Raw genomic sequence first — 22,064 nt, forward strand, 5'->3', positions numbered from 1 at the left:
TACACCTAGCGGCCATATCGGCCTTCCACCCGCCAGTGCAAGGGCACTCGGTCTTCTCCCACTCTATTACCTCCCGCTTCCTGAAGGACCTTGACCGTTCGTTCCCATACGCTAGACCCGTCTTCCCCCCCCCCCCCCCGCCATGCCACAATGGGACCTGAACTTGGTTTTGTCACAACTCACGGGTCTTTCCTTTGAATCCCTGGCCACGTGTTCCTGGTCTCACCTCTCATGGAAGGTGGCCTTCCTTGTAGCAATCACGTTGGCCCGCCGTGTCTCGGAACTCAGGGCCTTGATCTCGGAACCCCCCTATATGGTGTTCCACAGGGATAAGGTCCAGATTCGCCCACACCCGGTGTTCCTCCCGAAGGTGGTCTCCACCTTCCATATGGATCAGAACATCTTTCTCCCCATGCTCTGTCCTAAACCCCATTCCTCCAATGAGGAACGCCACCTCCACACCACTGAAGGGAAGCCAGTATCGGGGATGGAACTGTGAGAACCTTGTCGCTTGCATTTTACCTGGATCGGACCAAACCATTCCAGAAATCCTCACAGCTTTTTGTTGCCTCGGCTGAGCGGGTGAAGGGGCAACCTATCTCCACCCAGTGTCTTTCCTGCTGGATTACCTTGTGTATACGCATGTGCTATGACCTGGCAGGGGTTCCCCCGCCACCAATTGTTAGGGCACACTCAACAAGGGCTCAGGCCTCATCAGCTGCCTTCATAGCCCATGTCCCGATCCAAGACATTTGTAGAGCGGCCACTTGGGCCTCAATTCACACGTTCCCTTCGCATTACACGATCATTTCCCACTCTAGGGTGACGCCGGGTTCGGCAGGGCGATACTCCGTCCCGGTCTATTGTGAATTCCTATCCACCTCCAACAGGGATAGCTTGGAATCACCTACTGTGGAATACATATGAGCAATCACTTGAAGAAGAAAGGACAGTTACGTGTTCCGTAACTTGCGTTCTTCGAGATGTGTCGCTCAGGTGTATTCCACATCCCGCCCTTCCCCTCTGTTGGAGTTGTCCTGCAAGAAGGAACCGAGGGTGGGGAGAGTGCGCAGCTCCCCTTTATAGCGTGGTATAGAGGCGCCACTCAAGGGGTCGCAGTGGCACTCCCCCAGTACGGGTACTGCTAAGGGAAAAACTTCCGGCACCGGTGCACGTGGTGAGCATGCACACCTACTGTGGAATACACCTTAGTAACACATCTCGAAGAATGCCAGTTATGGAACAGGTAACTGTCCTTTTGTGGAGCATCAAGTGACTAGGTGCAAAACTGCATCCTAGTCATAAGATGACAGTTTCAGGCCCAGATGGGAGAACAAAATTTGGACAAATCACAATTACAACCAACACAGTGCGTAACCTTCATTGGAGCAGACCTCATTGCCAGGACCGCCATAACTTACCTTCTAAAGGGAAGGTATCAATCCATAGCTTTCCTTTCTGGAAGCCTCAATTCCAACCTTAAGACAACAGTGCATGTTAGCTTTCAGCTCTTGGGTTACATAGCCCCATGCCGATACGTAACTCTGCATGCCAGACTTCAACTTCACTGTCTATAGGTCTGGATCCAGGGACGGCTCTAGCTTTTTTGCTGCCCCAAGCAGCAAAAAAAAGCGCCGCCCCTGCGCCGAGCGTCGCCGGAACCCCCCCCCCCCCCGCCGCGCCCCCCCCGGCCCCCCCCCCCACCCCCCCCCGCCTGGAGCCCGCCCCCCCCCCCCCGCGGAATGCCACGCCGCGCTCCCCCCGCCGCCCCTTACCAGGTGCCGCCCCAAGCATGTGCTTGGGTGCCTGGTGCCTGGAGCCGGCCCTGTCTGGATCTATTAGGTATGTTGTCCATCCAACCACTCTTTGGACTTGTGGATTTGTGTTTCTGCACGAATGCTTCAGTCTCTTGATTTTGTGTCTGAATCCCCATTATGTATGCCAAAGAGGTCCGTTTTTGTCCCCAAAACTGAATATAACTCTGATAACACTGCTCTACAGCCAAAATGCTTCTGAAATAAATGTAGTCAAACTTTACTAATTCTGGATCACTGAGAACGAAAATGATGCTTAAAATTGTTGATTGGCTCTAGTTTTCAAGATATGCTATTGGGTCAGTATATATGACCCTTGACTTGGGAATGGCGGAGGATAAGTGAGTTATAAAGGGAAGGGATCTCAATTTAAACCAGAAATGACTAAAATATACATCTTTGACTGGATCAATGAATAAATCTATGACTGGGTTTGGACAGTACTTGCTTTTTAGGCAAAACAATGAATGATGCAATCTGAAGCTGGTATTGCATCATACATGATATGAATTGCATCATGTTATTCCTAGAAGTCATGGATGATGCAATCATAACGAAGCTTACATCACTCTGCTAACAAATTGCCCTATATCAGCTCTAGAAATCATACAGTGTCGTGCTCTCTTATTTGTCAGTGTTTGATTTTGCAAAGGGACACATTTCTGTTTAGCCAAAGTGAGCAGAGATGCCTCATACTTGTGTGAACAGTGCAGATAACTTCTGCTATGTTTGTGGTGAAGTGACTTTTGCATCACAAAAGCGCAGTATAACCACTATGGTTAAGAAAGCCTATCACCTTTATTTTGGCTGCAAAATTGGAGATCAGGACAAGAGGTGGGCCCCACACATATGCTGCAACACTTGTGCAACAAATCTTCGCCAGTGGTTGAACAGGAAAAGGAAATCTATGCCTTTTGCAGTGCCAATGATTTGGAGAGAGCCAACAGATCATACCAGCAATTGTTACTTCCGCATGATGCTTCCAGTTGGGAAAGGTGTGTCAAAGAAGAAAAAGTGGACTGTGCATTATCCAAACATTCCATCAGCTATACGTCCAGTACCCCACGGAGAAGTATTGCCCGTTCCTGATGCACCAGAATCATTCTCACTTGAGTCAGACGAGGAAGAGGAAGAGGATGAAACTTCTGGTCCTGAACCATCAATGTCACAGGACCCACATTTTCTCTTCTCCTCCTCCTCTGAATCACACCTCAGAACACAAGGTGAACTGAATGACCTTGTCAGGGATTTGGAACTACCCAAGAGTAAGGCAGAGCTGTTGGGCTCCAGACTACAGCAGTGGAATCTCCTGGCAGGTGATGTTAGGGTTTCCATGTTCCGTGACCATCAAAAGGATCTTGTCCCATTTTTCTTCATGGAAGGTGATCTTGTAGCCTGCAACAACATCGATGGTGTGATGGCAACCCTCAACATCATTCACGATCCAGATGAGTGGAGACTGTTCATTGATTCATCGAAGACGAGTCTTAAAGCTGTTTTACTGCATAATGGCAATGTTTTGCCATCAATTCCAGTTGGTCATGCAGTCCATATGAAGGAAACCTATGACAACATGAAACAACTTTTGAGGTGCATAAACTATGACCAACATCCGTGGCAACTTTGTGGCCATTTGAGAGTTGCTCTCTTGCTTGGTCTGCAGACTGGATACACAAAGTACTGCAGTTTTCTCTGTGACTGGGATAGTCGTGCAAGAGATTCCCACTACATCAAGAAAGATTGGCCACTCCAACAGTCATTGGAGCCTGGGAGGAAAAGTGTGCAGCATCCACCACTTGTTGAATCAAGGAAGATTTTGTTACCACCTTTACACATCAAGCTGGGTCTGATGAAGAACTTTGTCAAGGCCATTGACAAAACACAAGCAGCTTTCAAGTACCTCCGTGGAAATTTTCCAAGGTTAAGTGAAGCTAAGATAAAGGAAGGTGTCTTTGTTGGTCCTCAGATTCGTGAACTTCTTTGAGATGATGCATTTGACCATGCACTGTGTTGCAAGGAAAAGACGGCATGGAAAGCCTTCCAGTTAGTGGCAATACATTTTCTTGGAAACAACAAGGCAGACAACTACAGGTTGTTGGTGGAAAACCTCCTCAAGGCATACAAAAGCCTTGGTTGCAACATGTCACTAAAGATACATTTTTTGCACTCTCCTCTAGATTTTTTTCCACCGAACGGCGGAGCAGTGAACGACGAGCACGGCGAGTGATTTCACCAGGACATTGCAACAATGGAGAAACGCTATCAGGGCAAATGGAGCCCATCAATGCTTGCAGACTATTGCAGGACAGTGACAAGAGATGCTCCATTTAATGAATACAAGAGACAAGCCAAGAAGCGCCGAGTAGACACTGAATAGGACTAAACTATGTACATAATAGTTTTTTGCCTTTTGTTTCATAATAATTTTTATTTATATAACCCTTTTGCTGATTTTTAAAGTGTTACATAAACAGGACAAGTGAAATATTATCATGTAAAGCAACCATAAACACATGAAAAGACCTAGGTTTACAATTTATGATTAAAACTCTACTATCTACACAACATACATAGACATAGAATATAAAAACTTAAATATCTTAGAAAACAGTTGTTTTAATTGTCATATTGGAATTCAGCACATCAAAATACATAATAAATAGCACATTTTATCTCTGAAGCAGCCGACTTCTCAAAAATTGTAGACCAGTGTAACAGATGCATATACCAAAGTCTGGGGAGCCCATTTTGGTCAACTCCAGAAACAAACTCTTTGATCATGCCAGGAAGTTTCGCTCCATATGAATGTGCTAGAGGTCTGAGCTGTTCTTCAGGCCAGCAAGATGTTTGTCTACCATCGAGAACTATGTGCTACAAATTCTTAAAGTCAACACCTCCGCCATGTTTTATCTTAACAAGCAGAGAGGTGCAAGATCACCTCAACAGTGCCAGGAGGCAACCCTCATGTGGAATTTATTCATTCATTATGTTTCTCTGAAGGCTTTTCACCTTCCAGGAGTGAGAAACACAGTTGCAGATTCCATCAGCAGGGTTTTTGTACATCAACATGAGTGGTCAATCAGGAAGGACCATTCTCCTTCAGAACTCCCACCACTCAGGGAACCCAGCAATAGACTGGTTTGCGACCAACCTGAACAACAAGTGCACGAGATTTTGCTCAAGGCAGGCCACAGTCTGAGTTCCATCATGGATGCCTTTCTTCTTCCATGATCCAGTCATCTCCTACATGCATTCCCTCCAGTTCCTCTCATTCTGAGGGTGTTAAGGAAGCTGAAAAGAAACAGAAGAACATTGATTTTTATTGTATGGGTGTGGCTAAGACAATATTGATTCCTGGCCCTACATCAGCTTTCTGTCCAGTTGCCAATAATTTTACCACTAGTTGAAGATCTTCTGTCCCAGAACCAAGGCAAGTCTCTACATCCTAACCTCCAATCTCTCCATTTTATGCATGGATGATCTCTGGTTGAATTCTCAGGAGAAACTGTGCACCCAAGTGGTTCAGACCATCTTGATGATCAGCAGAAAAGAATACACTAGAGCCATGTATGTAGCAAAGTGGAAGAGTTTTTCAATTTGGACACGTTCTCAACATTTATCACATGGAAGTTATGTATATGCTAGACTGTATGTTGGCACCTGAAATCACCAGACCTTTCAGTTAGTTTTTTGAGAGGTCACCTGGCTTCCATTTCTGTGTTACAGCTGCAAGTAAATGGGTTTTCCATTTTCTCTTACCCTCTCATTTCCCAATTCTTGAAAGGTCTACTCAACAATTACCATCCTGTGACTGATCCTATACCTGTATGGGATCTCAGTGTAATCCTCATCAAATTCATAGGAACCACCCCCCTTCAAGCCTATAGCTACAACCTCACTATTGTTTATGAAAACAGCTTTTCAGGTGGCAATCAATTCTGCTATGGGGATTTCAGAACTTCATGCTCTCTTAGGTGATCCTCCTTTCATAGTTTTTGACAGACAAGATTTCCCTTAAGCTACCCCTTAAGTTTATGCTTAAGGTAGTGCCAGATTTCCAAATGAATCAAACTATTAATTTGCCAGTGATTTTTTTCTGAAACCCCATTCTTCTAAAGCTGAAGAAATACTTCATACCTTCGATGTTCATGGAGATTTGGCATGCTACCTGACTGCACTACATCCTTCAGGACTTCTCCCAGGCTCTATGTAGTGTCAACTCAGTGAATCTCACATTGGATTTCTGATTGCATTAAGCTCTACTACAATCTTGCTCAAGTTTCTCCTCCACTGAGCATAATGGTTCACTCCACCAGGGCTCAGTCAACTTCATCAGCCTTTCTGAGCAATGTTCCCATAGCTGATATCTGCAAGGCAGCAACATGGTCATCTGTACATATTTTTTAGCTCATTATGCCATCACTCAAACCTCTTGTAACTATGTCAATTTTGGCAAATCGGCATTACAATTTCTGTTCAGATGATCTGAAGGCCCTCTACCTCTAAGGGGCTGATGAATCACCTGTAGTGGAATGTATAGGTGCACAATGACTTAAAGGAGAAAAAATAATTACTTATTTTTAACTGTTGTTCTTCGAGATGTGTAGTGCACCTATACATTCCACAGTCCTTTCATCTTTCCCGCTACCTTGGTCATGACATACAGTGGTGCAAAGGAAAAGAGAGGGAGGTGGCAGCCACACCCCTTTTCTGCCCTTGCCTGAGACCATGAGGAGAGATGGGGTGCATGTGTCACTTAGTGTTACTGCTGGCAAAAGTCTCTGAGTTGAGTGCCCTAGGTACACAAACACCATCAGCAGCGGAATACATATGTGCACAACAGCAGGTAAATAACCATTTTTTTCTCACTACCCGGGCAATGCTCCACCAGCTGTTGGAATGTTCCTGGAGTGTTGCAGAGGCTAAATGGCCTGTGCATGAATTCATAGAGTCCTATGGGGGTAATGAAGGCCATTTTTTCCCTGGTCCTCTGATGTCATTGGTACCCGCCAATACCCACAAGCTAGCTCAATGATGGAGAATAGGGAGGCGTATTTAAGGGCAGTCAATGCTTCCTCTGTGTAGGGGAGTGGTCCTTATACATAACTTGGTTGAGTTTCCATTAGTCCACAGAGAAGCGGAGTTTCCCTCTCTTTTTTTTTCTTTACCAGGACAATGGGGGCAGTCCATGGACTGTAGCTTTCTCTGATAATACCTGTTTCTTTCATTTCATTGAGCATCTCTTTTATTGGTTGATATAAGGCAAGTGGGACCATCTGGAACCTCTCTTGGATCAGGGAGTGGTTGGTGGCAATCAGATGCTGGATATGAGTCTGTCAGAGGGTGCTCTACTCACTGTAGAGCGCCTCCTTCTGGCCATGTCTGGGCATTAGCTTTGCCAGGCCGACGTCCCGCGTGCAGTTGTTCATTCTGTCAGTCTACTGTCTTCAGACTTGACTACTTCTAGTCACTGTAGTCCATCCCTTCCAAGGTATCAAAGTTTCTTGGGACCCGCTGTTCCAGGCAGTCTTTCCTCTCACTGCCCCTTAATGACACCATTGCCCAGTGGCTGGTAGGGGAACCCAGGCCCGCCCTCTACACTGGGTTCCAGTCCAGAGACACTACAACAAGATTGAACCTTACTGCTGTATACCCGGGCTACTTCCTATCTTTCCTTCTCTCACCCTGAGAGTGACTGCAGCCTCTTTCTCTCCGCAGCTCCCTTCTAGTCCCAGCTACTGGGCTTTATACAGGCTCCTCGTGTTTCTATCCAGCTGAATTTTATCTCTAATTAATTCTTGTTCCCTGGCTCCTCTTCCAGATGCAGTCTATGGCGTTAATTGGCCCACCTAGCCACCTAAACCCCTTAAAACCTTGTGTAGGGTGGACAGCCCATCACAGGGTCACACACCCAAAGTTGGCCAGGTGCTTGGAGAAGGTGGCAGAATGTTTCCAAGTCAGATGCTTTCTCTGTTCTGTGGTAATCTCCTCATTGCCCATATCTATCTCCTGTAGCCAGGCCTCCTGAACCTTCGCTAATGCTACTCTGCAAGGCAATAGGTGCATTCCCAGCCTCTGGTCTCTCGTTGGGAATTGCCACAGCTGCCTAGTCAAGGCAGAGGACCTGTGCAATGCCCTGATTGTGGTACAATCTTATGGGCTGATGGGCTTGGTTCAGGACTCTCCTAACAGCACCCCTTTCTTGACAGTGGCCAAGCTACAGGCCACCATGATCAGGTTTGCACTGGTGTCAGGGTAGGGTTCTACTGGGGTGTTATAATCTTTGCCTTTACATCAGTCTTTGTCTTACACATGAGGACAGTCTTGGTATCTGGTTCTATTCTCAGAGGGTGAGTATCCCAGATCTTAGCCTTTCCATGCATGTTGGGGAAGCATTGGTACTTCTGTATTTCTCTATTGGTGTTCTACCACACCCTTTTCCCTGCAGGGTATCCAGGGTTAATGACCTTGCAGTGCCTTTAGAAGTTCATTATAGCAGTAATGGAGCAGGTACATGCATAGAACAACAGGGGGCAGGGTGTGGTTATCAGTTTCACTTACAGTGATCCCCTGTTGGCAAAGTGTCTCAGAGTCTAGTTGTACATTGGCAAGCATGTACCCAACATAGGGAATGCTGAGTCCATTCCCAGCAACTAGCCAAACCCAGTTGTTGGGAGGAGTTGATATGTCCTATGGCTGCCAGTGCCATAGAACTCCCCTGGAAACTCGTGTCCATCCACACACCATTGAAGTTGATGTGAACGATCAGACACTTGCTGATGAATCTGGATTGTTCCCAGTTGGGTGTTGGGCCTAGTGATTGTCCCTGCAGGGTTTGATCCCGCACCATCATGGTCCCCTGTTTAAAGCTACCCTCTCTTGGGAGCACCTCCTCATCATGTAGCCGGCTTCCCAACATTGTCCCCAAGGGTTCCTTCTTAAACTTCCCAAATCCTATTCGTGATGCACTTGTAAAGTAGGGGTTCCCTGGATTGAGTAGGAGTCCTGGGTCCCAGCCACATGTCTCTGTACAAACAACAACCGTCCCTTCTAGGGGGTCAGAGTTAGCTCCTGATACTGGCACCTGCATTGTGAGCTCAAACTGGTGGGTCTTGCAGTGTGATTGCAGCCATCCTGTTAGCTCCAGGTTGTGCATCTGTGAGAGTCCCTTTTTGCAAGCAGCTCATTCTCCTCCAACCAGCTCCTGATTCCAATTCTGCATCCTGTCTCAGTCTCTGCCCCAGCTCAGTGCCCCTGCTTCTCCTCTGCCTTTTCTTTTGTTCTCTCCTCGAACCTGCCAGTAGCTGTTCCCTGTCCTGCCCCCCATCCGCTCATTGGCGCAAACTCATACAGGTGGTCTGTGTTCTTGTTTTAAAGTGGCACTGCCCCCCAGGTCTATGCATAGTAGCAGGGAGGGAGAAAAGGGGAAGGGAGAAGTGACCTTATCCAGTTCCACAGGTGTGATCGCAGTGCATGGGACCAGCTTTAAGATTTTGGAGAGGATTAGTAATTTGATTCTTTTGGGATCTACCAAATTTAATCCATTTAATTAGCATAAAAGATGTCCAGTATGGGGTTCTTGCTTCATTCAGTGAGACCCTTGAAGGCGACTGTTTTGTAAGTTGTGTGGGAATGAATCATAACTTCACTGAAGCCCTTACCTTGTTCAGAGTGCACCCTTGTGCAGTTCAGGGCATTGCAGTGCTGTGCAGGCAAATACTTCCAGATTATGGCATTTTTTCTTTTAAAGAAATCTAGAAAATTTCATGTTAAAAAAACTCTATATCAAGAGACCATTCAAGTTCCATTACTAAGCCCTATAGGACAAAAAGCTATATGGTATTATATTGTATTATTTGAGATATAATATGTCATTAGGTAATTTAAGGGCTATGGGCCAGATTTTAAAAGGTATTTAGGCACATAATAGGCATTTTGAAAAGCACCTAGGTGCCTAACTTGAAATCAATGACTTTAGGCACATAGATGCTTTTGAAAATCCAAATAAATGCCTAAATATATTTATAAATCTGGCCCCATATCTGAATGCATATGCACAGGGAGCATCCTTAACACTGCAATATCCTAACTTTAGAACGCTTGCTTCTTAAACCTTTTTTTTTTTTTTTTTTTTTTTTTAATAGAATATTGTAAAACTGCTGCTAGGGAATACTAAACTTATGGTTGAGATTTCACCTCTGTTGTAAACATATTTTGAGAAATTTGCCTTTGCGGATTTGAATGTTGTTTTAGAAAATTTCAGGAGAATCTGTCCGTGTACATTTTTAGTTATATGTGAATGAGAATATACATATTTACCATTAACTGATAAATGGCTGAACTTTAAAATTTCAAAATTAGCATGTGAAACCAATGGGAATATTGTCTGTCTAAGGAGAATATGATTGGACCTTAATAGCAACAACAAAAAATGATTGCACTTTGCTTGCCATAATATATAATGTAGCTGTTAGCGCTACTCTTAGTTTATTTGTATGTAAATTTATTTCAGAAAAGCCCTGCAGAACAGTTACATTTTGCTTATGAAAATCTTGAAAAAGCAATTAATGGAATGAACATGTCTCGCTTAATGACCATTTTACCAGATGGAAAATCAGTACTTGATACCTATTGTACAAAGGTAAAGTATTACAGACCAATCAGCTTAACTTCTGTACCCGGAAAGGTAAAGGAGCAAATAATTTAGCAATCAATTTGCAAACATCTAGAAGACAATAAGTTGATAAATAACAGTCAGCATGGATTTGTCAAAAACAAATTGTGTCAAACCAACCTGATAGCTTTCTTTGACAGGGTAACAAGCCTTGTGGATGGGGGGAAGCGGTAGACATGGTATATCTTGACTTCAGTAAAGCTTTTGATACTGTCTCACATAACCTTCTCATAAACTAGGGAAATGCAACCTAGATGGAGCTACTATAAGGTAGGTGCAAAACTGGTTGGAAAACAGTTCCCAGAAATAGTTATCAGTGGTTCACAGTCATGCTAGAAGGGCATAATGAGTGGGGTCCCCCAGAGATCAGTTCTGGGTCTGGTTCTGTTCAATATCTTCATCAATGAATTAGATAATGGCATAGAGAGTACACTTATAAATATTGCGGATGATACCAAGCTGGGAGGGGTTGCAAGTGCTTTGGAGAATAGGATTAAAATTCAAAATGATCTGGAAGAGCTGGAGAAGTGGTCTGAAGTAAATAGGATGAAATTCAATAAGGACAAATGCAAAGTATTCCATTTAGGAAGGAACAATCAGTTGCACACATACAAAATGGGAAATGACTGCCTAGGAAGGAGTACTGTGGAAAGGGATCTGGTGGTCATAGTGGACCACAAGCTAAATTTGAGTCAACAGCGTAATGCCATTGCAAAAAAAGCGAACATCATTCTGGGATGTATTAGCAGTAGTGTTGTAAGCAAGACAGGAGAAGTAATTCTTCCGCACTAATCTGCGCTGATTAGGCCTCAGCTGGAGTATTGTGTCCAGTTCTGGGCACCACATTTCAGAAAGGATGTGGACAAATTGCAGAGAGTCCAAAGAAGAGCGACAAAAATGATTAAAGGTCTAGAAAACATGACCTCTGAGGAAAGATTGGAAAAATTGGGTTTGTTTAGTCTGGAAAAGAGAAGACTGACAGGAGACATGATAACAGTTTTCAAGTATGTAAAAGGTTGTTGCAGGGAGAAGGGAGAAATCCCCCCCACCCCAACCTTTGAGGATAGGATGGGAAGCAATGGGTTTCTACTGAAGCAAGGGAGGTTTAGGTTGGACATTAGGAAAAACTTCCTAACTGTCAGGGTGATTAAACACTGGAATAAATTGCCTAGGGAGGTTGTGGAGTCTACATCACTGAAGATTTTGAAGAGCAGGTTAGACAAACACCTGTCAGGAATGGTCTAGATAATACTTAGTCCTGACACGAGTGCAGGGAACTGGACTAGATGACCTCTCAAGGTCCCTTCCAGTTCTATGATTCTATTCAAAAAGACAAATTAGAACAAGATTTGTAGATAATACAATGGGATTTGATTAAATTAGAAACCCAGGCTGTGTTTACACTTGGAAATTGTGGCACCCATTTCACAGATTCATAGATTCCAAGGCCAGAAGGAACCATTGTGATCATCTAGTCCAGTGGTGGGCAACCTGCGGCCAGTCTGGGTAATCTGCTGGTGAGCCGCGAGACAGTTTGTTTACATTGACCATCTGCAGGCACGGCCGCCTGCAGCTCCCAGTGGCCGCGGTTCGCCATTTCTGGCCAATGGAAGCTGCGGGCAGCGGCGCGGGTCGCAGGGACGTGCTGGCTGCTGCTTCCCACAGCTTCCATTGGCCGGGAACGGCGAACCACGGCTACTGGGAGCTGCAGACGCCCATGCCTGCAGATGGTCAATGTAAACAAACTGTTTTGCGGCCTGCCAGCAGATTACCCTGACGGGCCATGGCCTGCAGGTTGCCCAGCACTGGACTAGTCTGACCTCCTGTATAAGACAGACCATAGAACTTCCCCGAAATAACTCCTAGAGCAGATCTTTTAGAAGAACATCCCATCTTGATTTAAAAATTGTCAGTGATGGAGAATCTATCATGACCCTTGGTAAATTGTTCCAATGGTTAATTAATGGTTAATCAACTGTTAAAAATTTACACCTTTTTTCCAGTCTTAATGTGTCTTTAACTTCCAGCCGTTGGATCATGTTATATCTTTCTCCACTAGATTGAAGACTCCATTATTCAATATTTGTTCCCCTGTAGATACTTATAGACTGTAATCAAGTCACCCCTTAAGCTTCTCTTTGTTAAGCTAAACAAATTGAACTCCTTGAGTCCATCACTGGACTCATTCTTGTGACTCTTCTCTGAACCCTCTCCAATTTATTAACATCCTTTTAGAATTGTGGACAACAGAACTGGACACAGTATTCCAGATGTAGTCCTACCAGTGCCAAATATAGAGGTACAATTACCTCTCTACTCCTATTTAAGTTTCCCCTGTTTATGAATCCCTGGATCGCATTAGCTCATCTAGTCACATTATCACATTAGGAGCTTATGTTCAGCTGATTATCCACCACAATCCCCTGATTTTTTTCAGAGACACTGCTTCCCAGGGGAGAGTCCCCCATTGTATAAGTATGGCCTACATGCTTTGTTCCTAGATGTATATATTTACATTTGGGCATATTAAAACTCATATTGTTTGCTTGTGCCCAGTTTACCAAGTGATGCACATTGCTCGGAATCAGGGACCTGTCTTCTTCATTATTTATCACTCCCCTCAAATTTTGTGTCAACTGCAAACTTTAACAGTGATGATTTTATGTTTTCTTCCAGATCGTTGATAAAATGTTTTAAATAGCATAGGGCTAAGAACCAATCCCTGCAGGACTCCACTGGAAACACACAAGCTCGATGATGATTCACTGTTTACAATTACATTTTGAGACCTATTAGTTCACCAGTTTTTAATCCATTTAATGTGTGCCATGTTAATTTTATATCGTTTTAGTTTTTTAATCAAAATGTTGTGCAGTACCAAATCAAACACCTTACAGAAGTCTATTATATCAATACTATTACTTTTCTCAACCAAACTTGTAATCTCATAAAAAAAGATATCTAGTTTGACAGGATCTGTTTTCCATAAACCCATGGAATTCTTCTTGATTAATGATTAATTAATTAATAAAGTCTTGTCTCAGCCATTCCATTATCTTGCCTGGGATCTATGTCAGGCTGACAGACCTATAATTACCCAGGGCATCCCATTTACCTTTTTTTTTAAATTGGCACAACATTAGCTTTGTTCCATTCTTCTGGAACCTCCCCAGTGCTCCAAGACTTATTTAAAATCAACGTTAATGGTCCAGCGAGCTCCTCAGCCAGCTCTTTTAAAACTCGTGGATACAAGTTATTTGGACCTGCTGATTTTAAAAATTTGACTTTAGAAGCTTCTGCTTAACATCCGCCAGAGATACTAGTGGAATGAAAAGAGTGTTATCATCACCTTATGTAGAAACTATATAATTTGTTTTCCCCAAATTCAGAACAGAAATATTTATTGAACACTCTGCCTTTTCTGCATTATTATTGATAATTGTACCATTTCCATCTATTAATGGATCACTGCCATTGTTAGGATTCTTTTAATTCCTAATACATTTTTAAAAAATCCTGTTGTCCTTAACTCTGCTGGCCACAGATTTCTCTTTATGTCTCTTTGCTTCCCTTAACAATTTTCTACAGTTCTTAGCTTCTGATTTGTATTCATTACTATCCACTTCCCACTTCCTCCATTTGTTTATATTTATTTCTGTATTTATTTATTTATAGCTGCCTTCACTTCTACTCTAAACCAGCTCAGTTTTTTTAACCAGCATTGCATTCTTCCTCAACTGTGGCTTTCTGGGCTTCTAGTAAGTTCTTAAATGATTCCAAATTATCATTCACATTTTTCTGATTATATTTTTCCTCCAGTAGATTTGGCTCATAAACATTGTAAAACACATCATCTCCGCACATCCTACATAAAAGGCATGTTGAAAACGATCATTTCCCTGATGTGAACAGCATCTATTATTTCCATAACCTATTGTAGGGTAGTTGACAACAGATAGAACTATATTGTTTTTGATGTAGATAGTTCATTTGAGTGTATTTTTGTGACTTCTGATTGTAAGATTCAGAAATCCTTGTTATATTTCTTACCTGTGTCTGTGTATTATACTTTACTATTGATTATGCTTTTGACTATTGTAGAGAGAATGAATTTCTGAATATTTGTGATTTACATAGTTATGGCAAATTGCTGAAACTTCCTCAACATACTGAATTAGTAATTTTCTTATTAGTAATTTCAAAATAAATATATTAAAACAGCTTATTTTAAATCAGTATTTGCTTAATTAATGCTTCCTTTTAATCAGAAGAATTCAAATGGCCAAAATCTGAATGCTTCTTCAGCATATGGTAATGATAAGCCAGCCCCAGGAAACAATTTTGTGATGGATTTACACTTGGAGCTTATTCAGGCTCAACACAGAGTCGCTGTGAAACTTCTTAACATGAAACAAGGTAAGGTTTAATAAAGCTAAGTAACTTTCACAGTTGGATTAATCTGTGCGTTAGTATATTTTTGTAATGTTATTTAAGTCATAAAAGTTTATTCATGCTTGTAAAATGCAGCAAATTTGGGGCAGTTTATATTTCACTCACAATCAGAAATAAGATGTTGAGATTAACGTCTGTTTATCAAACAATATCCTGCAGTCTTTAATCTGTACTCAGTTACATCAGTGGGAATTAAACCTTAACAAGGACTCCAGGATTTGGCTCCTAGACAATGAGTTACATGATTTCAATTGTATTGCAAATTGCTGTAATTTCATTAAAAGAAAAGAAGGAAGAAGCTCTGTAGATGGATCATCTGTAGTATACACTTTATCTCTCTCTCTTTCTCTCTCTCTCTCTCTCAAAGTGGATTTGAATAATTTATTTTATACTATTTGTAGTCTCAATTTCTATGCTACCAATTTATCCTTATCTACTCGATGTTAGCAAGCAACCTGTTCTCCCACTCTGGTATAGAAGGCCCCAAAGAACCATTTTGCTTGGTCCATTTTTGAATATTTAAAAGACACTATAAATCTTGCACTTCGGGATTTCCCATGAAATCCTAGTGTGGTAGGGTACCTCCTTCACCTTGTCAGCCTCAGTGTTTCTCCCTTGGACAGTGTAGGGGCCTGGAGTAAATCAGTCTGACTCTGGAGTGGTTTTCTCTTCACTGTGATTTTATTTTTCCTTATTTACATGGTTGGCTGCAGGCTAGGCCCAAGAAGTTCTCTTAAACAAAACGGGAAAAAACCCAAACTCCCAACACAAACAGAAATATTTTCCCCTTTCCCCTCTCTGGGCTGTTACCGTAATATGCTGGCTCCTCTCTTTCACCGGAAGAGTTTTTAAAGGTCACTAGCAGCCCTTAATTGGCCTCAGGTATCTCTAGTTAAGTCTCTCTCACTTTCCACACACTCACACTCACACAGACTGGCTCTCATGGGTCACAGTTCCCCAATACAGATTGTCCCCAACACACACTGTAACACAGAGCCCCAACACACAGTCATATATACACACACAGGCTCTCTCTCTGTCTCTCTCACATGCACTGGCTCTCTCTCTCATTCATATATATATATATATATATATATATATATATATATATATATATACACACACACACACACACACACACACACACACACACACACACACACACACTTGTGTTGTTGTTATTACTTCTTGGTACTTCCTGTCAAAATGCTTGTGGTGAGCCAGGAGTGACTAGGGGATGCAGAAGGGCCGTGGGCTCTGGCAAGATGCAGCCCCCATGTGACAGCGCGAAGCCTGCCTTGAGCTACTGTCACACATGAAGCTTGGTGTATGTCAACAATGGGGAGGTTCTGGGGGTTCGCAGGTCGGGGTCGTGGCTGTGCCCCCACAACACACTGGGGTCAGCAGTGCTGGTTGGGGATCGCCTTCAGTTGAGCATAGGGCACCAGTTTAATAATACTGCATAGGGCCTCATAAATCCTAAGGACAGCCCTGACCACAGTCTTATATCTTTCAGGACTGACTTTGTCACACTAGATAACATAAGATCCTTCTTTCCCCATGAGCTAGAAGTGCTCCTAAGGATGGCAGGGATAGGGGGATGGAATATTTAGAGGAGCAGCTATTGTCAGAGGAGGAATTCAGACACAGAACTACCTATAAATCCTCTTATAGTACTCTTCAACAGGGACATCATAATGAGCAAGATGATGAAGCGTTTTCTTTCCATATAGGTGTTCAAATGGATGGCAAAAATCTCAAGTCTACCAAGTCTCCTGGGAAAGATGTAAATTGCCTTCATCTCTTCACAGGTAATGCATATTAATGTATTGATTAAAAAGCTTAGTGTATTATTGCTATAAAATGTGTAAATATTTGAGAATTCTTATTATATCACTTGTTTAACAATATATCTGTTTTACAGAATCAGATATAATAAATAAAATTAAAAAGAATAAGTTATCCAAAGCTATCTTCCTGATGCAAAAGGCTGTATTGATGTTCCCTAAAGGATCAGCCAGTTCTTCCCAAAAGCACCTCCTTGAGGTAATATAAATGATTTTTATTGTGAAATTTCTGAAGTACCCTTTAAAATATCAGTTTTTCACATTCCATGTAACTGAGGACTGGATTATTTCTTTCTGCAAAAACACCCAAAAGGAAGGGATCTGGTGAACTTGAAGTCAACATTAAAACCCTGTTGCAGAATTTACCCTGAAGCATTCCATGAGGTGGGATGGAGGGAGGAGTAGAAGGAAAGGGAAAGAAGTGTTTTTGAAATGGGCATTTGTTTCATCCCTAAATATCATGGATTGTCTGGAGGCCAAGCCCTCCAGGCACAAATCCTGCGGCTCTGAGCCAGCTCTGCAGATCTCCCCAAATCTTTCTTGTCCCAAATGTAGGATTTTCTTCTAAAACTACATTGGGTGGAGATTCAAGATGAGGTATGTTCAGTCCTGGATCAATGACAGGTGTAAGGCTTGGTATTTTTCAACTCATAGGGGTGAGTGCATTGCATGCCTGATCCAGAGCCCATTGAAGTCATTTGAAATCTTTCCATTGACTGCAATGGCCTTTGCCCCAATTCCTATCCATTAGAATCCTCTCTGTCAGTGAAATACAGTACTTGTTTCTAGCCCTGGAGTATTGGGCTCTAAAACTTGTGACTATATTAGAAAATATATTTTCTGTCATTTTTAGAAGTTTCTAAAATGTTAGTTATTTTTCTCATCCTTTCAGTCCCAGACTGTTGGACCATGGTAACAAAAACACCTGGCTTTACAGATAAAAGAATACAAAAAGTGGTCCTAATAAGATTTTTAAAACACTCTAGAAATATTTTAAACTATTTTTTCTGTAAAATATGTGGTATATGGCAGAACACAAAATGGGATGCGGTGATATGAAGATTTACCAGCAACTTGGCCATGAGGACCTATAGTTCCACCATTTTTGAGTAATGTGGCCGTCCCAAGCAAACGCTGGTAAAGACTTTATTTGATACTACACTATTATATATTCTTCTCTCTTCCTGTGTATCTATCACACACCAGAAAGGTAGGTAAAAAGAATATTACTTAGATTTGCAAGTTAGGTACTCAAGAGTTAGGAATGTAAGAATTAAGGTTGCCTGTGCAACCTCCTAGCTAGCAGACGGAGAAAGCTGGTGCATGTGGGTGGGTGGGGAAGTGGGCTGGCTGGTGGGGTGTAACTGGGCTGGGCTGTCTATTTCCTGAGCACCCACTCGTGGCCAGAGGTCACTGTTTCCCTGCACTCAGTCCAAAGATAATTAAATTACTACCTTTCTAGGGGTCCAATGTATTTAGTCCTCTGGGTACATATTGGCCATCCAGGCCCCAATCCTATTCAAGGTCTCTCTCCTCTTAAGTAGAGATTCCCAACCCTCCTTCCCAGAGCTGGGTCCTATCACAGTCACTCCCAGGCTTTATTTGGCTGGAGTTCAGCCTCTTGGTTCTTACTACTCCACTTTTCTGATATCAGGGTCTTCCCTGCAGGAGCCTTTCTCACTCCTTTCAACTTCTTGAACTTTGCCACTTCACTGTAGCTTTCAGCTGCTCTTTATAGGGGAAACACTAGATCGCTCTCAGGTTGGGCTCATCCTGTATTTAGGGTTGTTTTAGCCTCAGGCTCTCTGGCTCATGGGACAAGCCACCCTGTTATATGGGCCATGTGCTGAGATGGGGGGGGGGGAAGGTGGAAGGGAGACTGAGCCCTCTCTCTCTCTCTCTCTCTTATCTCCCTCCTGCCAGTATGGGGTTTACCACGGTGCCACTGGCGCCATGGTGCTGGGCCCATGCAGCCTCCGGCCCAGCCCAGCCCACTCTTCTCTGCCCCCCCGCTCTCTCCTGCAGGGATAGGGGGCAGAAGCTTAGTCCTGCCAGCTCCTGCTGCAGGGCAGTCTCCGCCAGCAGCCAGCTCCCCCCGCCCCGCCTCTTCCACGGAGCATGCCGCGTTCCTGCCCCTCCCCCTCCCAGCGCTTCCCCTGCCACCAAACAGCTGTTTGCCGGTGCGAGGGAAGGGGAGGAGCGGGGCCACAGTGTGCTTGCTGCTCGGGGAGGAGGCGGAGAAGAGGCGGGGGCGGGGCCTTCGGGAAGGGGGTGGAATCGGGGCATAACCCCTCAGGCCCCTGCTGTGACCCGCTCAGGGCAGGGGGCTGGGAGCACCCCCATGACCCCAGCCCACACCTCCAGCCCTCTGCCCTGACTCCTGCACCCCCCTCACACACACACACACATGACCCCAGCCCTGACTCCTGCACCCCCCCCCCACATCACAACCCCCCACCCTGAGCACCAAACAGGAGTTCCTGCACACACACCCACATTCCTACCTGCACCTCTTGCACCAAACAGGAGCTGCCCCAGGTAAGCGCTCCATACCCCAACCTCCTGCCCCAACCCTGAGCCTCCTCCTTCACCCTAACTCCTGGCCAGACCCTGCACCCCTGTCAGCCATTATCTGTGCAGACAGCATCACACCTGCCCAGGGCTCTGCAACAATCACACACCCTTATCCCACCACCTAGATACTTAAGAAATGCATAGGGGAAACTGAGGCATCCACACAGTATTCAGAGAAAACATTAAGAACATTCCCAGGGCTGCTCAGTGCAGAGAGAGACGAAGAGAATGGACTAGAACCAGGGAGAAGTTAGGTACATGCTCTAAGTGGGCAGGGGTGGGGGGAATCCTGTTTACCCCCTTTCCAGCCCTGCTGCGCTTGCAGTTTATCCCCAGCCCCTCCCTTCCTCCAGGGACCAACCCTAGCTCCCTCCCCGCTGTGCTTTTGCCCCCAGCCCCTGCCTTGCTCCAGTCAGCAGGGACTAATGCTCCCCCCATGCCCCACTGTGCTCATCTTGCCCCTGGCCCCTGCCTCGCTCCAGCTGGGAACCAATCTCCCCCCACCCACCATGCCCCGCTGTACTCTTGCCCTGGCCCCTACCTCACTCCAGCTGGGGACCAATCTTCCCTCCCTCCCCCACCATGCGCCCTGTCAGGGTGGATACAAATCAATGATTTTTTAAAAAAAAATCGCATTTTTTTATTTAAATCGGATTTTTTTGATAAAATGCTTTTTGAGGGAAAAAACCTAAGATACATTATATCTCATCATGGAATAGGGATTATAAATTCTATTTCTAAATTCTAGTATGAGACAATATATTCATGTAGTCAAGTATCAGAGGGGTAGCCATGTTAGTCTGGATCTCTAAAAAGCGACAAAGAGTCCTGTGGCACCTTATAGACTAACAGACGTATTGGAGCATAAGCTTTCGTGGGTGAATACCCACTTCATCAGAAAGTGGGTATGAGTAAATGAGTTCTAATAGTTCATGGATTAGGGACCCAATCTTATGGGGTTCCACAGGCTTCTCTATAGATTATTTAGGTTAATCTTTCTATCTACCCAATGGGACTCAGTGCTCAGTCTAGAAGATACCATCAGAGATGCTTAGTCTTGCAGTTCTCAAACTGTGGATTTGTGTCTCCAGAGCTAACATGCTTGTTAACAGCAAAGATGTTTTAAAATAAATACATTAATATATAGAGGTGAGAAATAACAGACGTCAACTCTATTGTCCCTCTGCAAATTTGTGTACACAGAGTCAATCCCTTACCTCTCTCTAAAAGTGCGAAGTTTCAAAAAGTTCAATGAATAGAAGATTGTTGGGGGCAGAGTAGATCTGGACAAAGAGAAGAAGTCTGGAGATAAATGTGAGAACTGAGAGACATAGGCTTTTTTGTTAAAATATTATGTTTGCTGTTGAAGAAAAAAATCCAGAATACTTAACTTTGTTGTTTTAGTTAAATAAAACAATTTAAATGTCTGTCTGGTGATGTTCTCCTCCTAATACAGCATGGCAAGAAAATCCTCCAAATATTAATGATTAACCTGTGGAATTGGAGATAGTTCACCTCCCAATGCATTCCTAAACGTCTGCTCAATTACCTTTGGTAAATGAAATAACCAAACAGTCATTCATTTTCTGATACAGCTGTAAAACTCATCTGAAAAGTTTTCAAAATAAATCACTATTTAAAAATGTATAGTGTGTACCTTCTAAAAATGAAACCTACATCTATCTCTGAGTTGTGAAGAATATGTATTAAGGTTATAACAACCAACAACAATGCACTTTTATGTAGAAAACCATGATTAAATCGAGACTTCCTGACTAGGAATTCTTCATCATTTCAATCAAATCCACCCTGCCCGCTGTGCTCTTGCCCCTGGCCCCTTCATTCCCCAGGGGGCCCACAAATATGTTTGGCGCCGGGCCACAAAAAGTTAATCCGGCCCTGCCTCCTGCACTGAGAGGTCGGGTGGGAATGGTCCTCCCAGATAGTCTGATAGGCCACTGCAGATACATGCTCGGTCTGCATGGAAAATTTGTAAGGGGAAGTCCTTCCTCACTCTTTCTGTCATCACCTACTTGGGAGGTTGGGGGGATGCTCCTTTCCCATGTGGTGCACCCAAGGGGAGCCCAGCCCAGACTAGCTGTCTCTATCCTCACACCTGGATAGGCTCTGTGCTCCAGGATTCCTAGTGCAGTGTCTGCTATGGCAGCCGGGACCAAACTTTAGATTAGAATGTTCAAGTTTAGTTGTTATCTTGTCAAGCTGCCAAAATTTTACTGATGGCACAAATAAGAAGGTGAATGGCAACTTTCAAAAAATTTATAATCAAACCTGAGTAAAATTCTATGGGACAAAGAACCCCCCCCCCAGGGCTTTCTGACTACTGAATTTCAAAGGTCTGCTGCAAACAAAAGTGGTGTTAAAACTTCTCACAAAAAGATTTCAACAGAATCTTTTATAATGAAAAGAGTTAGGAAAACTAAATATAGGAGACACTAATAGTATGTTACTCTGTGTGTGACATGGGTCACTCAAGTGATAATGCCTGTGCTAATGGCCTTTTACTTGATCTTCAAATTTCATTGTATTAGAGCATTTTCTTCAATTTTCATTTGGGTTTATTTCTCTTTTGAAAACAGTTTTTATTGAATTCTGAGGAACATTTCAATACTGAGAAATATCTTAAATTTGTAGCAGTTGAGAATTAAGTACATTTTAAACCACTTTGTCATTTGAGTGCTATCA

General features: G+C 43.5%; 1 protein-coding gene across 1 annotated transcript in view; it reads left to right on the forward strand.

Annotated features, from left to right (window-relative positions):
- The window catches only part of CFAP54 (cilia and flagella associated protein 54), a 196,912-nt gene that overhangs the window by 43,396 nt on the left and 131,452 nt on the right, over nt 1-22,064 (forward strand). Inside the window, exons 17-20 of the mRNA XM_034774729.1 lie at nt 10,327-10,455; nt 14,757-14,904; nt 16,674-16,751; nt 16,865-16,986. Coding sequence (XP_034630620.1) covers nt 10,327-10,455; nt 14,757-14,904; nt 16,674-16,751; nt 16,865-16,986 — 477 coding nt within the window. The remainder of the gene's footprint in view (nt 1-10,326; nt 10,456-14,756; nt 14,905-16,673; nt 16,752-16,864; nt 16,987-22,064) is intronic.

This window comes from Trachemys scripta, chromosome 1 (genome assembly GCF_013100865.1).
Source record: "Trachemys scripta elegans isolate TJP31775 chromosome 1, CAS_Tse_1.0, whole genome shotgun sequence".
Classification (NCBI taxonomy): Eukaryota; Metazoa; Chordata; order Testudines; family Emydidae; genus Trachemys; species Trachemys scripta.